This window comes from Electrophorus electricus, unplaced genomic scaffold (assembly GCF_041902795.1).
Source record: "Electrophorus electricus isolate QZ-2024a unplaced genomic scaffold, ASM4190279v1 Scaffold278, whole genome shotgun sequence".
NCBI classification, from domain to species: Eukaryota; Metazoa; Chordata; class Actinopteri; order Gymnotiformes; family Gymnotidae; genus Electrophorus; species Electrophorus electricus.
In genome coordinates this window covers 18,540-35,732 of record NW_027658559.1, presented here as the reverse complement: position 1 = coordinate 35,732, position 17,193 = coordinate 18,540, and the positions used below count along the sequence as shown (strand labels likewise).

Sequence of the window (17,193 nt, the reverse complement as noted above, 5' to 3'; positions counted from 1 at the left end):
ACAGGAAACTCTGACTCCCTGTGATGCTTGAGAATGACTTCAGTGGGTAACAATGTTATCCATTAGGTCAGAGACAGTGATCTGGGCAAAGGGAAAAAGGGAGGAGCCTTGGACCACAGAGGAAAGAAAAGTACCTGGCGTTCCTGGTGGCCCTTTACCTCCTCGTGCTCCGCTGGACCCATCTGGGCCCAGACCCCCAGGAGGGCCACACGACCCTTTCTCTCCCTTTTGGCCTGTACTTCCTTGTGAACCTTGCTCACCCTGAGAAGGACAGACAGAGAGAGGAAGAAAGAACTACTGTAGTGGAATCATCATGAAAAACTAACAGCTAAATATCTAACAAATAATTACAAATGCTACCTGTGATGGCAGTTTAGTCGGACCAATTAATAAGAATGAGTTTGTTATTTCTAATAATGAGATCTTATTTTCTCATGAGATGTGCACTGGTCATTGTAAAGGGCACCTTCTCTCCAGCATATCCTGTGCTTCCTGGCCCAGGGCTGCTGGGTTCACCTTTCATCCCTTTGAGTCCCTTTGGACCTGGATATCCAGGGGGTCCACGTGGTCCTTTGACACCAGGCAAACCCTTGTGACCTTTGATACCTGGCACAGAAGTGAAGGAGAGACACTGAATTTCAAGAACAAGTGACCCCATCAGGATCTATGCAAGGCCATGCAGATGGAGAGCAGGCAAACATAGCGAGCTCTAGGGAAACCATTGCCTATGCATCTGCAAATATTACCTGGCAACCCCGTATGTCCAGGATCCCCTACTAGGCCAGGGAAACCAGGGTCACCCGGGACCCCATCGCCCCCTGGGTCTCCATCAGGACCTGTGGGGGACAGAGTGAAGAAAGAGACAGAAGAGAGAAAACATGTAAGAAAAAGAGAAACTATGAGCACGAAAGAGTGCAAGATAAATAACGGAAGATGATTTGAGAAAGAATGGGGGAGGAATAAATAGAGAGAAAACAGGTGAAAAAAACATGGGAACAAGAATAAGAGGTAAACTGTAAGGAAAAGAGAGGAAGAGGGAGTGAGAAAACAATGAGAGCATTGTGAGATGGTGAAGCAGGAAAACAATGAGAGCATTGTGAGATGGTGAAGCAGGAAAACAATGAGAGCATTGTGAGATGGTGAAGAAGGAAAACAATGAGAGCATTGTGAGATGGTGAAGCAGGAAAACAATGAGAGCATTGTGAGATGGTGAAGCAGGAAAACAATGAGAGCATTGTGAGATGGTGAAGCAGGAAAACAATGAGAGCATTGTGAGATGGTGAAGCAGGAAAACAATGAGAGCATTGTGAGATGGTGAAGCAGGAAAACAATGAGAGCATTGTGAGATGGTGAAGCAGGAAAAGGTGTAACCGAAGATAATGAGACATTTAGTTGTTTTACAGAGTTTGCTACAGTTCTGGTTTTAAACTGTACTGGAGATTTTTACCCTGTGGCCCAGGCAGACCTGGAACTCCATTTTTCCCACTGTTGCCAACGGGACCTGGGTCTCCAACATCCCCTTTGGACCCGGTAGGCCCAGTACCACCTACACGATGCCAAAGACACCAAATAGAAGGTCATAGGCTACATACAGCATTCGTTTTAGTGGTGCTCTACCATGTCAAAACTGTGAACTGCTTGAAAATAGGTGGGGACATCTTACTGTTTCATCAACATGAACACAGTTTATACAGAACAGGGACTATGCAGCGCATGTCATGGATTTCTCCATCTGAGATTCTTACAGGCCTACTATATGTAGAATTAGTTTCCTCTGTTTTTATTTTCAGGTTTTTTTGTGGGTGAGGGGTTGTATTTCTTGTAGGGTTTTTTTTTTCTGTGGCTGTTTTGATTTTATTTTTAAATAAAGAGCTTCATTCTATAACGTTCCAAGCACAAACCGAAATGGAGTCGCAGGCAATATGGTGAATGCAGTTTAATAAAGAACACACGTAGTCCACAGTGATCCAAAGAACATAAATCAAGGTTGTAAATACACAAAAGCATTCAGCAAAGCAAACCAAACAGACAGGAAACAGGCAAAGAGGGTAATCCAGTTAAACGTGGAGATCTAATAACAGATGAAACAGACGTGATAACAAATGGCTCAGGAACATAAGACGAGTTGACGAGACTTCACAACAACAGAACACAAACACGGGATTTACAAAGACTTACGAGGTCTAACGAAATACTAACTAGAGGGTGAAACCAAAAGGAACCAAAACAAGGAAACAAAACCAGGAGGTAAATAAATATAGTGGCGTTGCCTTGGGAACCATGATGCCAGGGCAGGGTCCCCTGCACTCTTCTTTTAGCATGTCATAGATTTAGGTCTTTAGCTCTTAAGCCATTTATGGATTTATAAGCATGCATAAACATCTATTTGTCTATATTTCTGAGATGGTAGAATGCTGGTATTAGGTATTGCGTTAATGTGTCTGCATAAGCTAAGCTCTCAGTTGATAAGATAACCTCTGAGTTCATTAAAAGCTAAGATCTCAGTTAATTTGTAAGGTATGATATTTGGAGCCTTGGAGTCAAGGAACACTCTAACTTTATGTTCTGTGCATTTACTCAGTAAGTCTATGGGACCATAGTTGCTAGTCAGAAATGTTATGTATACCTGGTTATCAACTGCATAGCTATAGTGGACATTTTTGTTATCTTGCAAAATCTGACTTAAAGGGAGAATGTAAAATCTGAATTTTAATTACTTATTTTAGTTATTGTACTAATACAGTTACTGTATATTGTCTTTACCTGAGATTCCAGATACTCCAGGATCTCCAGGAGAGTGATTTTGTATTGTTTTCCCTTTGTGCCCTGGTTCACCAGGTGCTCCTACATCCCCTTGGATACCTCGGTAACCTGATGCCCCATCAGCACCCATCACACCTGCAAACAGACATCATCACTGTCATCTTTATCGTGTGTGTGTGTGTGCATGCACAAATAGGTGTGCATATCTGCACCTTTAGGTCCAGGCCGTCCAGGAAGTCCAGGATGTCCAGGAGGCCCAGAAGGACCACTGCGTCCGGGAGGTCCCTGATCCCCTCGATGGCCTGGGAAACAAACACTGCCCTCAGAACCAGAACCCACCTGCATATTTTGGACTATTCTTTGTACATGTGTGTGCGCGTTCTGTTCATCTGAGACTTTGACACTGAACTTATACAGAAAGAAAAGCTTTATAGAGCTAACAGCCTTAAGTAATGTTGGTACCACGACTATGTGGAACAGGTCTCCTATCCACAATGTCTATATCCAGCATGTGTGTGTGTGCGTGTGTGAGTGAGTGAGTGTGTGTGTGTGTGTGTGTGTGTGTGTGTGTGTGTGAGTGTGTGTGATGTGTGTGTGTGTGTGAGTGAGTGTGTGTGATTGTGTGTGTGTGTGTGTGTGTGTGGTGAGTGTGTGTGAGTAAGTGTGTGTGTTTGTGTGTGAGTGAGTGTCTGTGTGTGTGTGTGTGTGTGTGTGTGTGTGTGTGTGTGTGTGTGTGAGTGAGTGTGTGTGATTGTGTGTGTGTGTGTGTGTGTGTGTGTGTGAGTGAGTGTGTGTGAGTAGTGTGTGTGTTTGTGTGTGAGTGAGTGTCTGTGTGTGTCTGTGTGTGTGTGTGTTTGTGTGTGTGTGTGTGTGTGTGTGTGAGTGAGTGTGTGTGATTGTGTGTGTGTGTGTGTGTGTGTGTGTGTGTGTGTGAGTGAGTGTGTGTGAGTAAGTGTGTGTGTTTGTGTGTGAGTGAGTGTCTGTGTGTCTGTGTGTGTGTGTGTGTGTGGAGTGAGGTGTGTGTGTTGTGTGTGTGTGTGTGTGTGTGTGTGTGTGTGAGTGTGTGTGAGTAAGTGTGTGTGTTTTGTGTGTGAGTGAGTGTCTGTGTGTGTCTGTGTGTGTGTGTGTTTGTGTGTGTGTGTGTGTGTGTGTGTGTGTGTGTGTGTGTGTGTGTGTGAGTGAGTGTGTGATTGTGTGTGTGTGTGTGTGTGTGAGTGAGTGTGTGTGAGTAAGTGTGTGTGTTTGTGTGTGAGTGAGTGTCTGTGTGTGTCTGTGTCTGTGTGTGTGTGTGTGTGTGTGTGTGTGTGTGTGTGTGTGTGTGTGTGTGTGTGTGTGTGTGTGTGAGTGAGTGTGTGTGATTGTGTGTGTGTGTGTGTGTGTGTGTGTGTGAGTGTGTGTGTGTAAGTGTGTGTGTTTGTGTGTGAGTGAGTGTCTGTGTGTCTGTTGTGTGTGTGTGTGTGTGTGTTTGTGTGTGTGTGTCAGCAGGAGGAACACCTGGGATTCCAGGTATGCCGTCCCTTCCCCTCATCCCCTTCAGACCACACGGTCCAAACCGTCCCGGTTCTCCTTTACATCCAGGCTCCCCACATGGGCCTTCTGAACCAGGCAGGCCCTGACCAGACAGTCCTGGGTCCCCCTGCACACCTCTCTGCCCAGAGAGCCCTGCAAGTTATTACTGTGTTATATGTGCTTATTAAATATTCTATACCACTTTGGCATATTAGTTATTTATTGGTAGTTGTATGCCATAGGGCATTACACTGCATGAAAAGAATATGTTTAATTTATGCTGCAGAAGTATTAGTAACAATAAAGGAAGTATTCATCATACAGTATTAAGAAAAAAAAGAAAGTTCCACCTGTGAGATTTTTTACCTTTAGTTCCACAGTTTCCTCTCAGACCTGAAGGTCCTTTTCTACCTTGGAATCCAGGACTACAGACTCCAGGAGGGCCCATCAACCCTGGAGCACCATCATATCCTCTGGTACCTGAACCGATACGTGAGCAAGTGAGTGTGTGTGTGTGTGTGTGTGTGTGTGTGTGTGAGAGAGAGAGAGAGAGAGAGAGAGAGAGAGAGAGAGAGAGAGAACGTGCTGTGAATTCTCACACCTTTACTGCCTGGGTCTCCAGCTCTCCCTGGTTGCCCACATGATCCTTTGGCTCCAGGGCCACCTGAGTCTCCAGCAGGACCAAGTGCCCCATCATCCCCTGAGGACCCTGGTCTACCAGCCTCCCCTGGAGAGCCAAAATCCATTGCACCCTAATGACAACAGGGAGAGAGATTATAAAGATAAAGTATAATCATCTCAGAGCAAGAATAATGATCTAGGGTCAGGCCTCTGAGTCTCTGTACTTCTATAAGACATAGAAACTGAGGTCAGGTTCTGAATACTTCGGTAAACACAGAATGCTGGGCCTGAAAACATGTATGATTATAAGGCACCAAATGTCTATTACTCATTCTTCTTTCAAAATATGCAAGGCTGACAATATGAACTCATTCTAGATTTCTGGCCTGGGTGGAATCCAATCTTTTCATATAGTGTAGATTTATTAAATTGATCCCTCACATATATCTGAGTTGTTTGGGCAGGGTTCCAGAATCTCTAACTGAAAAGAATTTACATGTGGCCTCCTAATACGATGTCCCAATTAGATTTCCTTTGTTTGAGTGTTAATGAGCTTTACTTTTTTGCATTTTATTTGTAATAGCATATGGAGTCATTTTGTTGTTATTTTCACTTTTGTGTCATTTAATCTACAGCTTTATAAGACATCTTCATAATGCCTTGTTTAATGTATTCCGTGATTGTTTCATATGATGTCATCATGTTTACCTTTAACCCTGGCATCCCAGGTGGTCCTGGGGGTCCGGGCCGTCCTTTGCTCCCAGTGCTTGATGGCCCAGGAGGACCAGGCACGCCCTTCTCACCTGAACAGGAAGAGAAACCAGGAAGCTGATTATGTAGACTATGTAGATCCCATTAAAAAAGTCAGGGAAAACTAATCCGTTGCATTCATTCGTTTTGTGTACATGAACTGTGTTTGTATCTCTCTACAAATAATTTTATTTGAGAGAGAATGATAGTGTGTGAGAGAGGTATAATGGTGCATGTGTGTGAGTTTGATAGTGAGTGAAATTCAAGTCAACTCCAGTATGAATTCTGACCTAAACGGCTTGTCTTATACTCCCTCCCACCTCACAACCCCCTTTGCTCACATTACAGCGGCTTTATGCCTAAATCAAAAACAAAACCACTGAATTCAACTCAAGCTGGACAGCTCTCATTATATTCCTACATCAGTGTCCTCCCCAACAAATTGATATCAACAGAACAGCCAAATACAAGATGCATAGATACTCCCCACTTCTATAATCAGGCTACATATCTGTATTCTTTCTTTCACACGTTCTGGAAATATACGCACACACACACACACACACGCACACACACACACACACACACACACACACACACACACACACACACTCACACACACACACACGCACACACACGCACACGCACACGCACACACACACACTCACACACACACACACACACGCACACACACACGCACATGCACACACACACACACACACACGCACACACACACACGCACATGCACACACATGCACGCGCACACACACACACACACACACACGCACACACACACTTAAATGCAGACCAATATCAAAATCCCTTTAAAGGATATGCAGATCACAATTCATATAACACTGTAATAGTATAACTGGAAATGTTAGTGTAAGAATGTTAGCCTAATTACATGAGAGCTGTGGATCTGTGGGGCTGTGGATCTTATGCTTATTAAAATGACATGAATTCGGAGTAGTGCTAAAAAAGATGTTTGAACATATGTAAGGGTTCTTTGTTAGAACATATGTAAGGGTTCTATGTAAAGAACATATGTTCTTTGTTAGAACATATGTAAGGGTTCTTTGTAAAGAACATATGTTCTTTGTTAGAACATATGTAAGGGTTCTGTTAGAACATATGTAAGGGTTCTTTGTAAAGAACATATGTAAGGGTTCTTTGTTAGAACATATGTAAGGGTTCTGTTAGAACATATGTAAGGGTTCTGTTAGAACATATGTAAGGGTTCTTTGTTAGAACATATGTAAGGGTCACCACTGCAGGTTCATGCACAGGATGGAGGTCTCGTGGGCAAGGGAAGCTTCACTCATGTCCACACCCTGCATCCGGTTACAGGCTCAGCCACACCGAGCACATTTCCTTTTATTTGTTCCCTGCTCCTTCCCAGCCCATCTAGCTCAGGCTCTCCTGGTTACCCAAACATGACCCACACGTTTCGCGGCCATGTAACCAAATCACGCGGTGGTCACGCGCCTGTCGACAGCACAGGCTCCAGAAGAAGGTTGCACCCCTCCTGTCCACCTCTGTGGACGCACACACACACACACACACACACACACACACACACACACAGTGACATTTACACCCCACACACACCCAGTCTGACCTCTGGGTCCTGTTGGCCCTTCTTCTCCTGGCTGGCTCACTCCTCTCTCGCCTTTTTCGCCACAGTGTCCCGGGAAGCCTGGCAAACCCCAATCTCCCAATGGCCCTAAAATGAAAAGGAAAGGAAAGGAAAAAAAGACAAAAACCAAAATAAAAATTGTAAATCTTTGGCATACGCACAAAAACAGAGCTCCGGTGTCCTGGGTATATAGAGCACATCCGTGTTCTCCCGCGCCTTCTCTTCACATGACCTCTCGCACCTTCATCTCACCTTGCAGGCCTTTTGGACCTTGTGGACCCTTCCTTCCAGGTGGCCCTGGGTCTCCTGGTATGCTGTGCACTTCTCCAGGTTCACCTTTTGCGCCTGCCAGACACATCCCAGAAACACCTGTGATTTTTTTATTTATTTTTTTTAATGATCAAACAGCAAATCAGGGATACCAACACAAATTGCACAAAACCATGCATATGTATGGGTGTGTGTGTGTTCTGGGAGTTGTAACAATGCTCTTTACATCTGTGTCTTTTCTGCCAACCTTCTTTTCACAGTTTTTATGTCATTTTAATGTTGTTTCCGGTCCTTCTGCTGAAATGACTTATGCTTGGTTGAAATTCTTAGCACTTTCTACAAAAAAGTTCCCTTTTACAGGAAGGACAGTTTATGAGAGCGTCATGGGAGAGTTGGCTTGTAAATTCATGTTTAAATTTAATGGCTCTGTCAAAATTGAGAACAAAAAGTTGCAGGCATCTTTCCCTAGCATTACTGTGTGGCCCGGGTGAAATGTGTAGAACCCTAATCCATTTTAAAAACAATTCACCATATACTAATCTATGCGTCAAACAGAGGCTTCCACTTGTGTCTTTATTAAAAATATAGACTATCCTCACATTCCTTGTTTCTTAATTAAAACTTGAGCTTAAACGCAAACTGAGCTGTCATTTTCTTCAGTGCTGCTCGATTACAATGTGACCAAGAAGAAGAGCATTTCTGTCAGTTTATTCAAGTTTAAAAAAGCCACCCTTTGTACTTCATCATACCTTGTTCCCCAGGATTCCCTATTGGACCCTCAATACCACTGATGCCCTTCTCTCCAGGGGCCCCTTCTGGCCCCAACCCTGGTGGGCCCATTCCTCCTATAGGCCCAGGGGGGCCAGGGAACCCATCCACCCCAGTGAAGCCCCCGTCCCCCTTAGTCCCAAATGGACCCTGTTGAAAAGCAACAGATTACCATGAGAACAGGCCGTTATCATGGGACTGTTTTGGTATGTTACTGTTCCCTTGGTGATATTTTACGCAAACATTCTATAATATCAGAAACTGAGGCTACAGTAATGTCTTAAGTGATCAAAACTATAATGTCAACTATCTTGAAAGTTAATTTGCTAATATCAAATTTGCTAGTGTTAGTACAAGAAATCATTCTAGTTCAAATCACCCTTAAGAAATCTGCAACACTAGGGCACACAACTTCCTTAAACATCTTTAAAAAACTGGGCTACATACTGCTCTATAAACAACCTCTAAACTACCAAAAATACAAAAAATATGCACTTCTGCAATTAGAGCCTTACTACTCTTCATCACAGATCTCAGCATTACTGTTTTGAGACGGATGAAGTTGATAAGTATGTTTGATTGCTTTCCTGCACTATGTATATGTGGTTGTTCTATAAAAATCTAACACTAATGCTGGAAGGCTTCATGCTTATGTGAGGCATCTGCGTTCCCGTTAAGTCCATTGATACGTGTCTGCTGGTCAGACCTGGGAACTTACCGGATAGCCCTTTTCTCCCATGGGACCCCGGTGTCCTGGTGCTCCTGGCCTGCCATCCCGGCCGGAGTGCCCTGAACTCCCCTTACATCCCGGGTCACCAGTGTTCCCCTTCTTCCCGGGTCCTTCCATATAGCCGGTGTCTCCTTTAAGCCCCTGAACCCCTGGAGTTCCTGGATAACCTGAATGTCCCTGAATGGGGAAATATTTGATTTACTCCTCCACAATATTCTTTTAAGGGCATAAATGAACTGCATGTGTAGTGCATGATGTATCATACCTGGTGTAAACCAGGTAGGTATGATACATCACACACTACACATCCAGTTGAATTATTCCTGGCATTTGTCTGAGCCAGAAACTTCTCACTATTATTTCTGACTTAAGTAACGGTATGCTAACAATACATATTATATTGTCATTTCAATATGTTCAAAAGTCAGTTGCGACCGTACTACCCTGCAAGTTAAAGTGATTTTTTTTTCCAAGATAAATAATTAAGATAAGATTCCATTTATTGATCCCCATGGGGGAATTCTGGAGATACAGCAGCAGAGTTAAAGGTAGAATTACAATAAAATAAAGATAAAAACTGGGGATAGTTTCTATACTATGCAAAGTTGCCCAAGTGATACCCCATGTCTTAGTGATACACAACGACTATGGAGCGTAATGAAAGTGACTGTGATGATTGCCCCTCCTATCATCTCTGTCTCCAGGGTTTCCCTGTCTCATGCCATTGTTTCATTTTCTCCATTCCTATTCCTGTCCTTGTTTTGCATTTTACTCTCTTTTGTAGCACCTGTGTCTTGTTAATTCTCAATATGCGATATATTTATAGCCTTTGTTTTTCCCTGTTAGTTCGCTGGTCTTTGTTAATCCTGTGTTTGCTCTGATTGTTACAGCCTCTGTATTTTTGCGCTACCTGTAATTTTGTACATAGCCGGTTTTCCGTTGTGTTCCTTATTGTAGCCTTTTTTCCCCTCTTCTGTTATGATCTGCTTTTGTCTCTTGTTTGACATATATCCCAGAACTCTTTGTGTTGGCAATTTGACCCTGGACTGTGACTATGACTCTGATTATGGATTTGCCCCTAATAAATCTCACTCTTCTCAGTGAATGAAAGAAAGAAAGACCAGCCTACTAAGGACGCAGTGAGAGAGTGACAATCTGGTATGTATTTTGTTCTGCTGGGACTCCACATAGTCTGAGTCTGCCATGTCTCAGTGCCACCAAGCCAGAGACAGCAAAGCCCCTGGTGCTGTGGGAATAAGAGCATCTTGTCGTTTGTAGAAAGCACCACAGTCTGTCATGATTGGCCCCTCCTAGCATCCTGTCTCCCAGGTTACACTGTCTCGTGTTTATGTTCTGCTCTGGGTCCATTCCTTAGTTTCACCTTCTCTGTTGCAGTTCTCGTCCTTGTTTTGGTTTTCGGTGTTACATTAGATATCACCTGTTTCTTGTTGGCCCTCATCTCTCGTGTGTGTGTGTGTGGCCGTGTGCATTTTCTGGTCTTAGTAATCCATGCCTTGAGTTTTCTCGGAACCCTTACCATTTTTTGTCACCATGTGTTTTGTCTCTGTTTATTATGTATACTGGCTGTATCAGTGTTGGCTCCATGACCCTGGACTGTGAAAACGACTCTAATTCTGGATTTGATCATAATAAATTTAGCTCTTCTCAGCGAATGTATCTGCCTTGTGATCACTCCGTTACAGTGACCGTGTGAAATGGCAGAAGGTATTGTCACGATCAGTCCCTCCCAGCTTCCGTGTTCCATGTTTTCCCTGTCTTGCGTATTTTAGTTCCACGCAGTAGCTTCGTTTTCTCCACCCCTCGTTTGATTATCCACACCTGTCCCTTGTTCCTAGTCTTGTGTCTTGTATTTAAACCCTGTTGTGTTCCCTGTGTCTTGGCTGTTCATTGTTTATTTGAATGCTTGCATTTCATTTGTTAGCCTGTTTCGTTATCCTAGCCTTAGTAGTAGATTTTATATATATATATAAGTGTGAGAGAGAGAGAGAGAGAGAGAGAGAGAGAGAGAGAGAGAGAGACTATCCAACAGGACCAATCCAACCACTAAAACACAACATACAATATAAAACTTGCAATAGTTTTGCATGTTGATCCAATAATTCAGCAAGGCCTAATTATTGTGTGTGTGTGTGTATATATATATATATACACACACACACACACAATAATTTTTGTGTGTGTATATATAATAATATATATAATTATTGTCTGTGTAAGTATATATATTATTTATATATATATATATGTATGTATGTGTGTGTATGTGTATATGTATGTGTGTGTATGTGTATATGTATATGTATACACACACACACACACACACACACACACACAATAATTAGGCCTTGCTGAATTATTGCATCAACATGCAAAACTATTGCATGTTTTATATTGTATGTTGTGTTTTAGTGGTTGGATTGGTCCTGTTCGATAGTCTCTGTTTTGCATGTAAACTGGTTGTAATGATTCCTAATTTAAAGCTTTGTAAAAACAGAGCAGACTTACCCTAGGGCCAGGTGGACCTACCGAACCCTTATGGCCTTGATGTCCTTTAATGCCATGTTGGCCATTGATACCTTTATAGACAATAGTAGTACAACAGACAAAGCTGTATGAATAAATGATGGGATGTTATTCTCATCAGGGCTCATATTTAACATGCTCTTACACAGTATGGCTTGTCAGTGTGGGTTACACATTAGTCTTGCCCAGACACAATGTGCTGTCTACACTGTTAGTGTCTCCGCCTGGGACTGTCTCAAACTAGAATCTCATTCATTCTGTTCTTTTTTGTTTCTTTGTTGTTTGTCATTTATAGAGCTGCAGGTAGATTATTAAACACACAATGCCACTGTACAAAAAGCATCATTTTTGAAAATGTAACAGATAAAAATGCAACAAAAATTCTCTCTCTGTCTCTCCATCTTATTACCTTGAACTCCAGGTTCACCAGGGACACCATGTGGTCCTTTAGGTCCAACTACAAGCTCTGGTAAATGGCAAAATGTGCACAGTTCTCCTTTCTGCCCTGTGAATGAAACATAAAGAGCTCAGTCCAAAACAGCTTTCACGGGATGATAAAAAAAACAAAAAAACACCTCATCTGCGTGTGCCATCTAATCTGCATTTAGAGTGTATTTCAAAATTAGGGTCACACCACAACTAATATGATTATTTGTATTCATTACCAAGTGCTCTGAGTTTGGAATTTAATGGTAACACCATGTAATTCAACAGATGCTACATTTGGGTTCATCTCAAAAGTGTTTAATGAGATTGATATCAGATACATGGAGCCTACGAATTGATGAACATGGTCTCCAAAAATGATAAAGTGTACTCTGGCATCATGATGTTAACGTACCCAACCTAAGGCAGCTGAACGCCCACCTGACCATTACTGCTTCCCCACTGACCTGTACAGTAACTAGGCATATTGGGTCCAGTGCCTCACATTGTTTATGTCATACATTGCATCTACCACTGTAGCTGTGCAGTTAGAACCAGGGCCAGGTTCTGATTTATCACCTTTCTAGCCATCACTAAATGTGCCATACAGCTGCTGATGCACCGGATAGGAGCTGATGTGCCAGATAGGCACTGATGTTCCTCAGCTTGCTGCAAATGCTTTCAGTGGTTTACTATATTGGTCATTCTCAAACCCAGGTTGGCATTTTTCAGTCCATTAGATCAAGCTTCAAGCCCATTCTGTGTAATTTTATGACAGTTAAGTATGTCCCATTTTCACACAATATTACTGTAGTGGAGGAAAAACGTGCTTTTTTATTCAAATAGCCTCTCCCTCAGGTTTGGAATTGAAAGCAGCCTAAAAGCAGATTTGCTTAACTGACCCAAGCATTGCTGCACATAGATGGATCTCTAATTCCCAGAGGGATTTCCTGGAGGAAAGCTATATCTGTTTTGAGACTTATTTAGAATAATCAGGCTGTTTTTCCTTTATACTTTTAACATTACAATTCTTAGGGGTGCTCTATAACATCATTTTGGCCATGAAATACTTGCTGGAACAGCCAGCAAATAAAAGACAAGACACAGTGTATGAGTCAGAACAAGCATGGTGGTCAGCACTTTCAATAAACAAGAAAAATGTAAGCAATGTAAATTTAAACAAACTCAATCCAGAGACGTGTGGCCCCTTCCTCACCGCAAGGTCTCCCAAAAAGCTCCTTTCCCAAGTCCACTCCCCAGAACCTCCTTTCCCAAGTTTACTCCCCAGAACCTCCTTTCCCAAGTTTACTCCCCAGAACCTCCTTTCCCAAGTCCACTCCCCAGAACCTCCTTTCCCAAGTTTACTCCCCAGAACCTCCTTTCCCAAGTCCACTCCCCAGAACCTCCTTTCCCAAGTTTACTCCCCAGAACCTCCTTTCCCAAGTTTACTCCCCAGAACCTCCTTTCCCAAGTTTACTCCCCAGAACCTCCTTTCCCAAGTCCACTCCCCAGAACCTCCTTTCCCAAGTTTACTCCCCAGAACCTCCTTTCCCAAGTCCAGGAGACCTCCAAAGCTCCACGCAATCCACATTAGTAGAAAAAACATCTCTTGTCACGCCAAAGCTGCAAAGTACAAGCATTAGTATCCAAAACAGTCCAACTGGGGCTGACCATACTAAACCATGGAGCTGTAAATATAAGACCCGGACCCCCAACTTCATAAAGACCCATACGAGTCCAAACATCTCTGTAATTATTTTGATGAATAATTAATTGAATAATGTGGCAATGCCCCTCCTCTGATTCATGGCACCACTGCACTGGTCTAATTTTTTCCAGTTCATGGGTGTATGCCCTTTTTGTATGATTTGCGTGCTTTGGTGGTTTTATGCCTTCACTGTTTCCAACTTTTGCTGTCTGTAATGCGCAGTGGCCCGAGTGCCGCAGGGCGAGGGGCAGGACGCGCAGACTCCACCGACTGGGACGAACATTTATTTACGTTTAACATGAAACACTAACGGCACTCGCAAGAATCAATCATGATTGATACAAACAAGAAACGATTAACATTAAACACATACGGTGAACACTAATACAATGAACATTGACTATGTTACATCCACACACTACGTCAACAATAACCAACACTTTGCACTCTTTGCCACGGGTTTATATACATTTAGACAGACGAGGTGCAGGTGTGGTTACTAAATAGACCAGCCCTCCCACTGCACGTGGCAGGCCCAACCATGTGACACGGTGGGGGCAAGCGTTCCGTGACAATATTCTTTCTGCAATATGTTTTCTGGAATTCCCTTTAGGCTTGTGAGTTGTTTAAACCTCATACACCTACCTGCAAGCGATGCCCCTTCTGTATCGTGCCTGTATCATAACTTTCCTACCTGTTTCCTGCCTAACAATTCCTTATTTAAGCTGTTTGGTGTTCCTATGACTTTGTTGGTCATTGTCATTACACTGGCTTTATGTTCAACATGTTTTACACCCATGAAAAGTATTTTAATATCTAATATTCAGAACAGCATGCAGAGAGTTCTAAATGTTTCACATAAGGTCTAGAACATTCTTACCTGTCTCTCCATGTTGACCATGTGCACCCACAGGTCCTTGGACACCGCTCTCTCCTTTGGGCCCCTTAGGCCCGACACGTTTACTAAATTCTGTACATCAAACAGTTGAGTTCAGACCATAAAATCATTGTATTCAGAGCAGCAAATCGTTGTTTGTCATAAAGAGAACACAAGGCAATATGAAAGAAATGAAGGCATTGTGCCATTTTAAAAAAATCCCTTATTTGTTCTTTTAATGGTTATACAGTTCTACACAAAACACATCTTAGTTTGGTCGGTTACCGGACAGTCCTCGGGGGCCGGGCTCTCCAGGAATCCCAGGATACCCGAGAGGCCCACTGGCTCCTGGAGGTCCAGTCCCAAAGGTGCATGACTCCCCCTTGTCCCCTTTCATCCCCCGATAGCCTGGAGGACCATGCTTCCCAGGAGGCCCAGGAATACTCGGCGCTGGATTACAAACAAATGATTCTATTTTCTACTTCCTGTGTTGTTTGTAAAAGAAATACAAACACACATGGGTTGCACTTATAAAAGTTTAGAACAGTGGTTTCATGGTGGTTTAAAACAGAAAACCATTTACCTGGAGTGCCTGGCCTTCCAGGAAAGCCAATTGGACCTGGTGAAAATTACACAACAATCCATAATGCCAAATGTATAATGAAATCTAAATCCACACTCACGGATTGCAGGAACACATTTCTGTTGCTGCATTAGTGGCTCCTTACCGGGACTGCCAGGAATCCCAGGAGGTCCCGGACCACCGCTATGTCCTTTCTGGCCTTTCACTTGTTCTTGTAAGATAATGACCTACACACATACACATGCGAACACACAGATGGTGAAACAGTGTCTAACTATAGCTTTTCCATTCATGTGTTGCTGTACATTATGGAACAGAACTACAGGTGTATGTGGGGTCTATGTGATCCATCTCTGGGTGTTGGTGCACGGGTATAAAATGAAACTCACTTCTCCTTTTGCACCAGGTAGACCTCGGTCACCCCGCACTCCCTACACACACACACACACACACACACACACACACACACACACACACACACACACACACACACACACACATGCACAAACGAGAGCGTAAAATCATTTCAGTGCTTTTATATAATTAAGCATATATTGTAGATTGAAGAAAGGACAGACAGATGCAATGTTGTTATAAAGGTGAAATGTTGCTACATATCTGACCGTTGAACCAGAAATTCCCTCTGGCCCAGTGGATCCTCTGTCCCCTGGAATTCCCTTCAGGGCAAAAAACAACAAACAATAGCAAATACATATTACTGATCTATTTGAGGTTTGCTTCTGATGTGTGTCTGTGTCTGTGTGTGTTGTCAGACTGTTATATTCACTAGTACAGGGTAATTATATCATTTGAGCCCTAGCAACAAAAAAACATACATGTCCATTTACTATTCTTCATCTACAAAATAAAACAATAATCTAAAGCATTACTGCAAGTTATATTTTTAAATGCCCACATGAATAAAGTAATTCTAAATAATAATAAATAAAAGTAAATAATAATAAACATCACTTTTGTAAGTCGCTGTGGATAAAAGCATCTGCCAATTGCGGTAAAATGTAAATGTAAATAAAGCATATTTAGCATTTTAATGTTATTTTAAGGCAAAGATTATATAAAATCAACAGCCAAAATAACTGATTACACAATAAAGGGAAATGGCTGATATATGGTTTTGCATTGCAGGGGCTCATTTGAAATGAGATTTAGAAATGTGTTATTCTGCTCGAGCAGGGTGACATTTGGGAGCATCTCGGCGCATCTCGGCATATCTCGGCGTATCTCGGCGTATGTCGGCGCATCTTGGCGTATCTCGGCGTATGTCGGCGCATCTCGGCGCGTCTCGGCACGTCTCGGCGCGGCACACTTACGTTACGGCCCTGCTCCCCATTATTGCCATCCTGCCCAAATTTCCCCTTGAAATCAACACATCATATGAATGAACCATGAATAGAAACTGCTTGGGCAAAATAATAACAACCAATCTTAAATCACGTCACACGAAGGTGTCACCACCGTGTTTGTAATGTGTCATTGGGCATATCACAATGAAACCGTGTACTGAGACAGAAAACCAGGAGATTCGGCTGTCAAACGTCGAACGGCCTGAATGACTCACTGGCACTCCTGGATCCCCTCGGTCTCCTTTTTTCCCTTTGCGACCGTCCTCTCCCCATGTGCCCTTCAGAACAGGAGCAAAAGGTGGATACTTACAAAGGTTCTGTCACAAGGAAGAAGGGGATTAAAGGCTATTTTACTAAACAAAGAATAAAGGATCTTACGTTATCTCATAACGGATGCATTGTTTTATTCAAAGCTTTCAGATGATTAAGACAAACTTATATTTGTGTGAAAAAAGATAAGAGAAAAATGCCTTATTTTTTGGGTGTTTTTACTAATTTATTTCTCAGTTGTTTCTGAGGTTGCAGTACGCTAAGTTGGTCAGCGGCCTCCTTACTGGTGTAGGTTTGTGTTTTATAGGAAAGCCAAACACTGTTCAGCAGGTGAATGTACTAATTTTAATTTGCAAGGAAGGCATGCGTTT

General features: G+C 42.7%; 1 protein-coding gene across 1 annotated transcript in view; it reads right to left on the bottom strand.

Annotated features, from left to right (window-relative positions):
* Positions 1-134: 134 nt before the first annotated feature.
* Positions 135-17,193, bottom strand: part of LOC113588977 (uncharacterized) — a gene marked incomplete at its 3' end in the record, with an annotated part of 33,891 nt that continues 16,832 nt past the window's right edge. The window contains exons 15-38 of the mRNA XM_081709064.1: positions 16,768-16,830; positions 16,520-16,564; positions 15,812-15,865; positions 15,578-15,619; positions 15,334-15,415; positions 15,189-15,224; positions 14,891-15,055; positions 14,609-14,698; positions 12,004-12,099; positions 11,577-11,647; positions 9,039-9,227; positions 8,302-8,470; positions 7,535-7,627; positions 7,265-7,369; positions 5,602-5,696; positions 4,874-5,024; positions 4,639-4,752; positions 4,258-4,425; positions 2,976-3,065; positions 2,764-2,898; positions 1,448-1,546; positions 747-836; positions 467-606; positions 135-261 (exon numbers count right to left, since the gene is read on the bottom strand). Of these exons, the coding sequence (XP_081565190.1) occupies positions 135-261; positions 467-606; positions 747-836; positions 1,448-1,546; positions 2,764-2,898; positions 2,976-3,065; positions 4,258-4,425; positions 4,639-4,752; positions 4,874-5,024; positions 5,602-5,696; positions 7,265-7,369; positions 7,535-7,627; positions 8,302-8,470; positions 9,039-9,227; positions 11,577-11,647; positions 12,004-12,099; positions 14,609-14,698; positions 14,891-15,055; positions 15,189-15,224; positions 15,334-15,415; positions 15,578-15,619; positions 15,812-15,865; positions 16,520-16,564; positions 16,768-16,830 (2,509 nt within the window). The remainder of the gene's footprint in view (positions 262-466; positions 607-746; positions 837-1,447; positions 1,547-2,763; positions 2,899-2,975; positions 3,066-4,257; positions 4,426-4,638; positions 4,753-4,873; positions 5,025-5,601; positions 5,697-7,264; positions 7,370-7,534; positions 7,628-8,301; positions 8,471-9,038; positions 9,228-11,576; positions 11,648-12,003; positions 12,100-14,608; positions 14,699-14,890; positions 15,056-15,188; positions 15,225-15,333; positions 15,416-15,577; positions 15,620-15,811; positions 15,866-16,519; positions 16,565-16,767; positions 16,831-17,193) is intronic.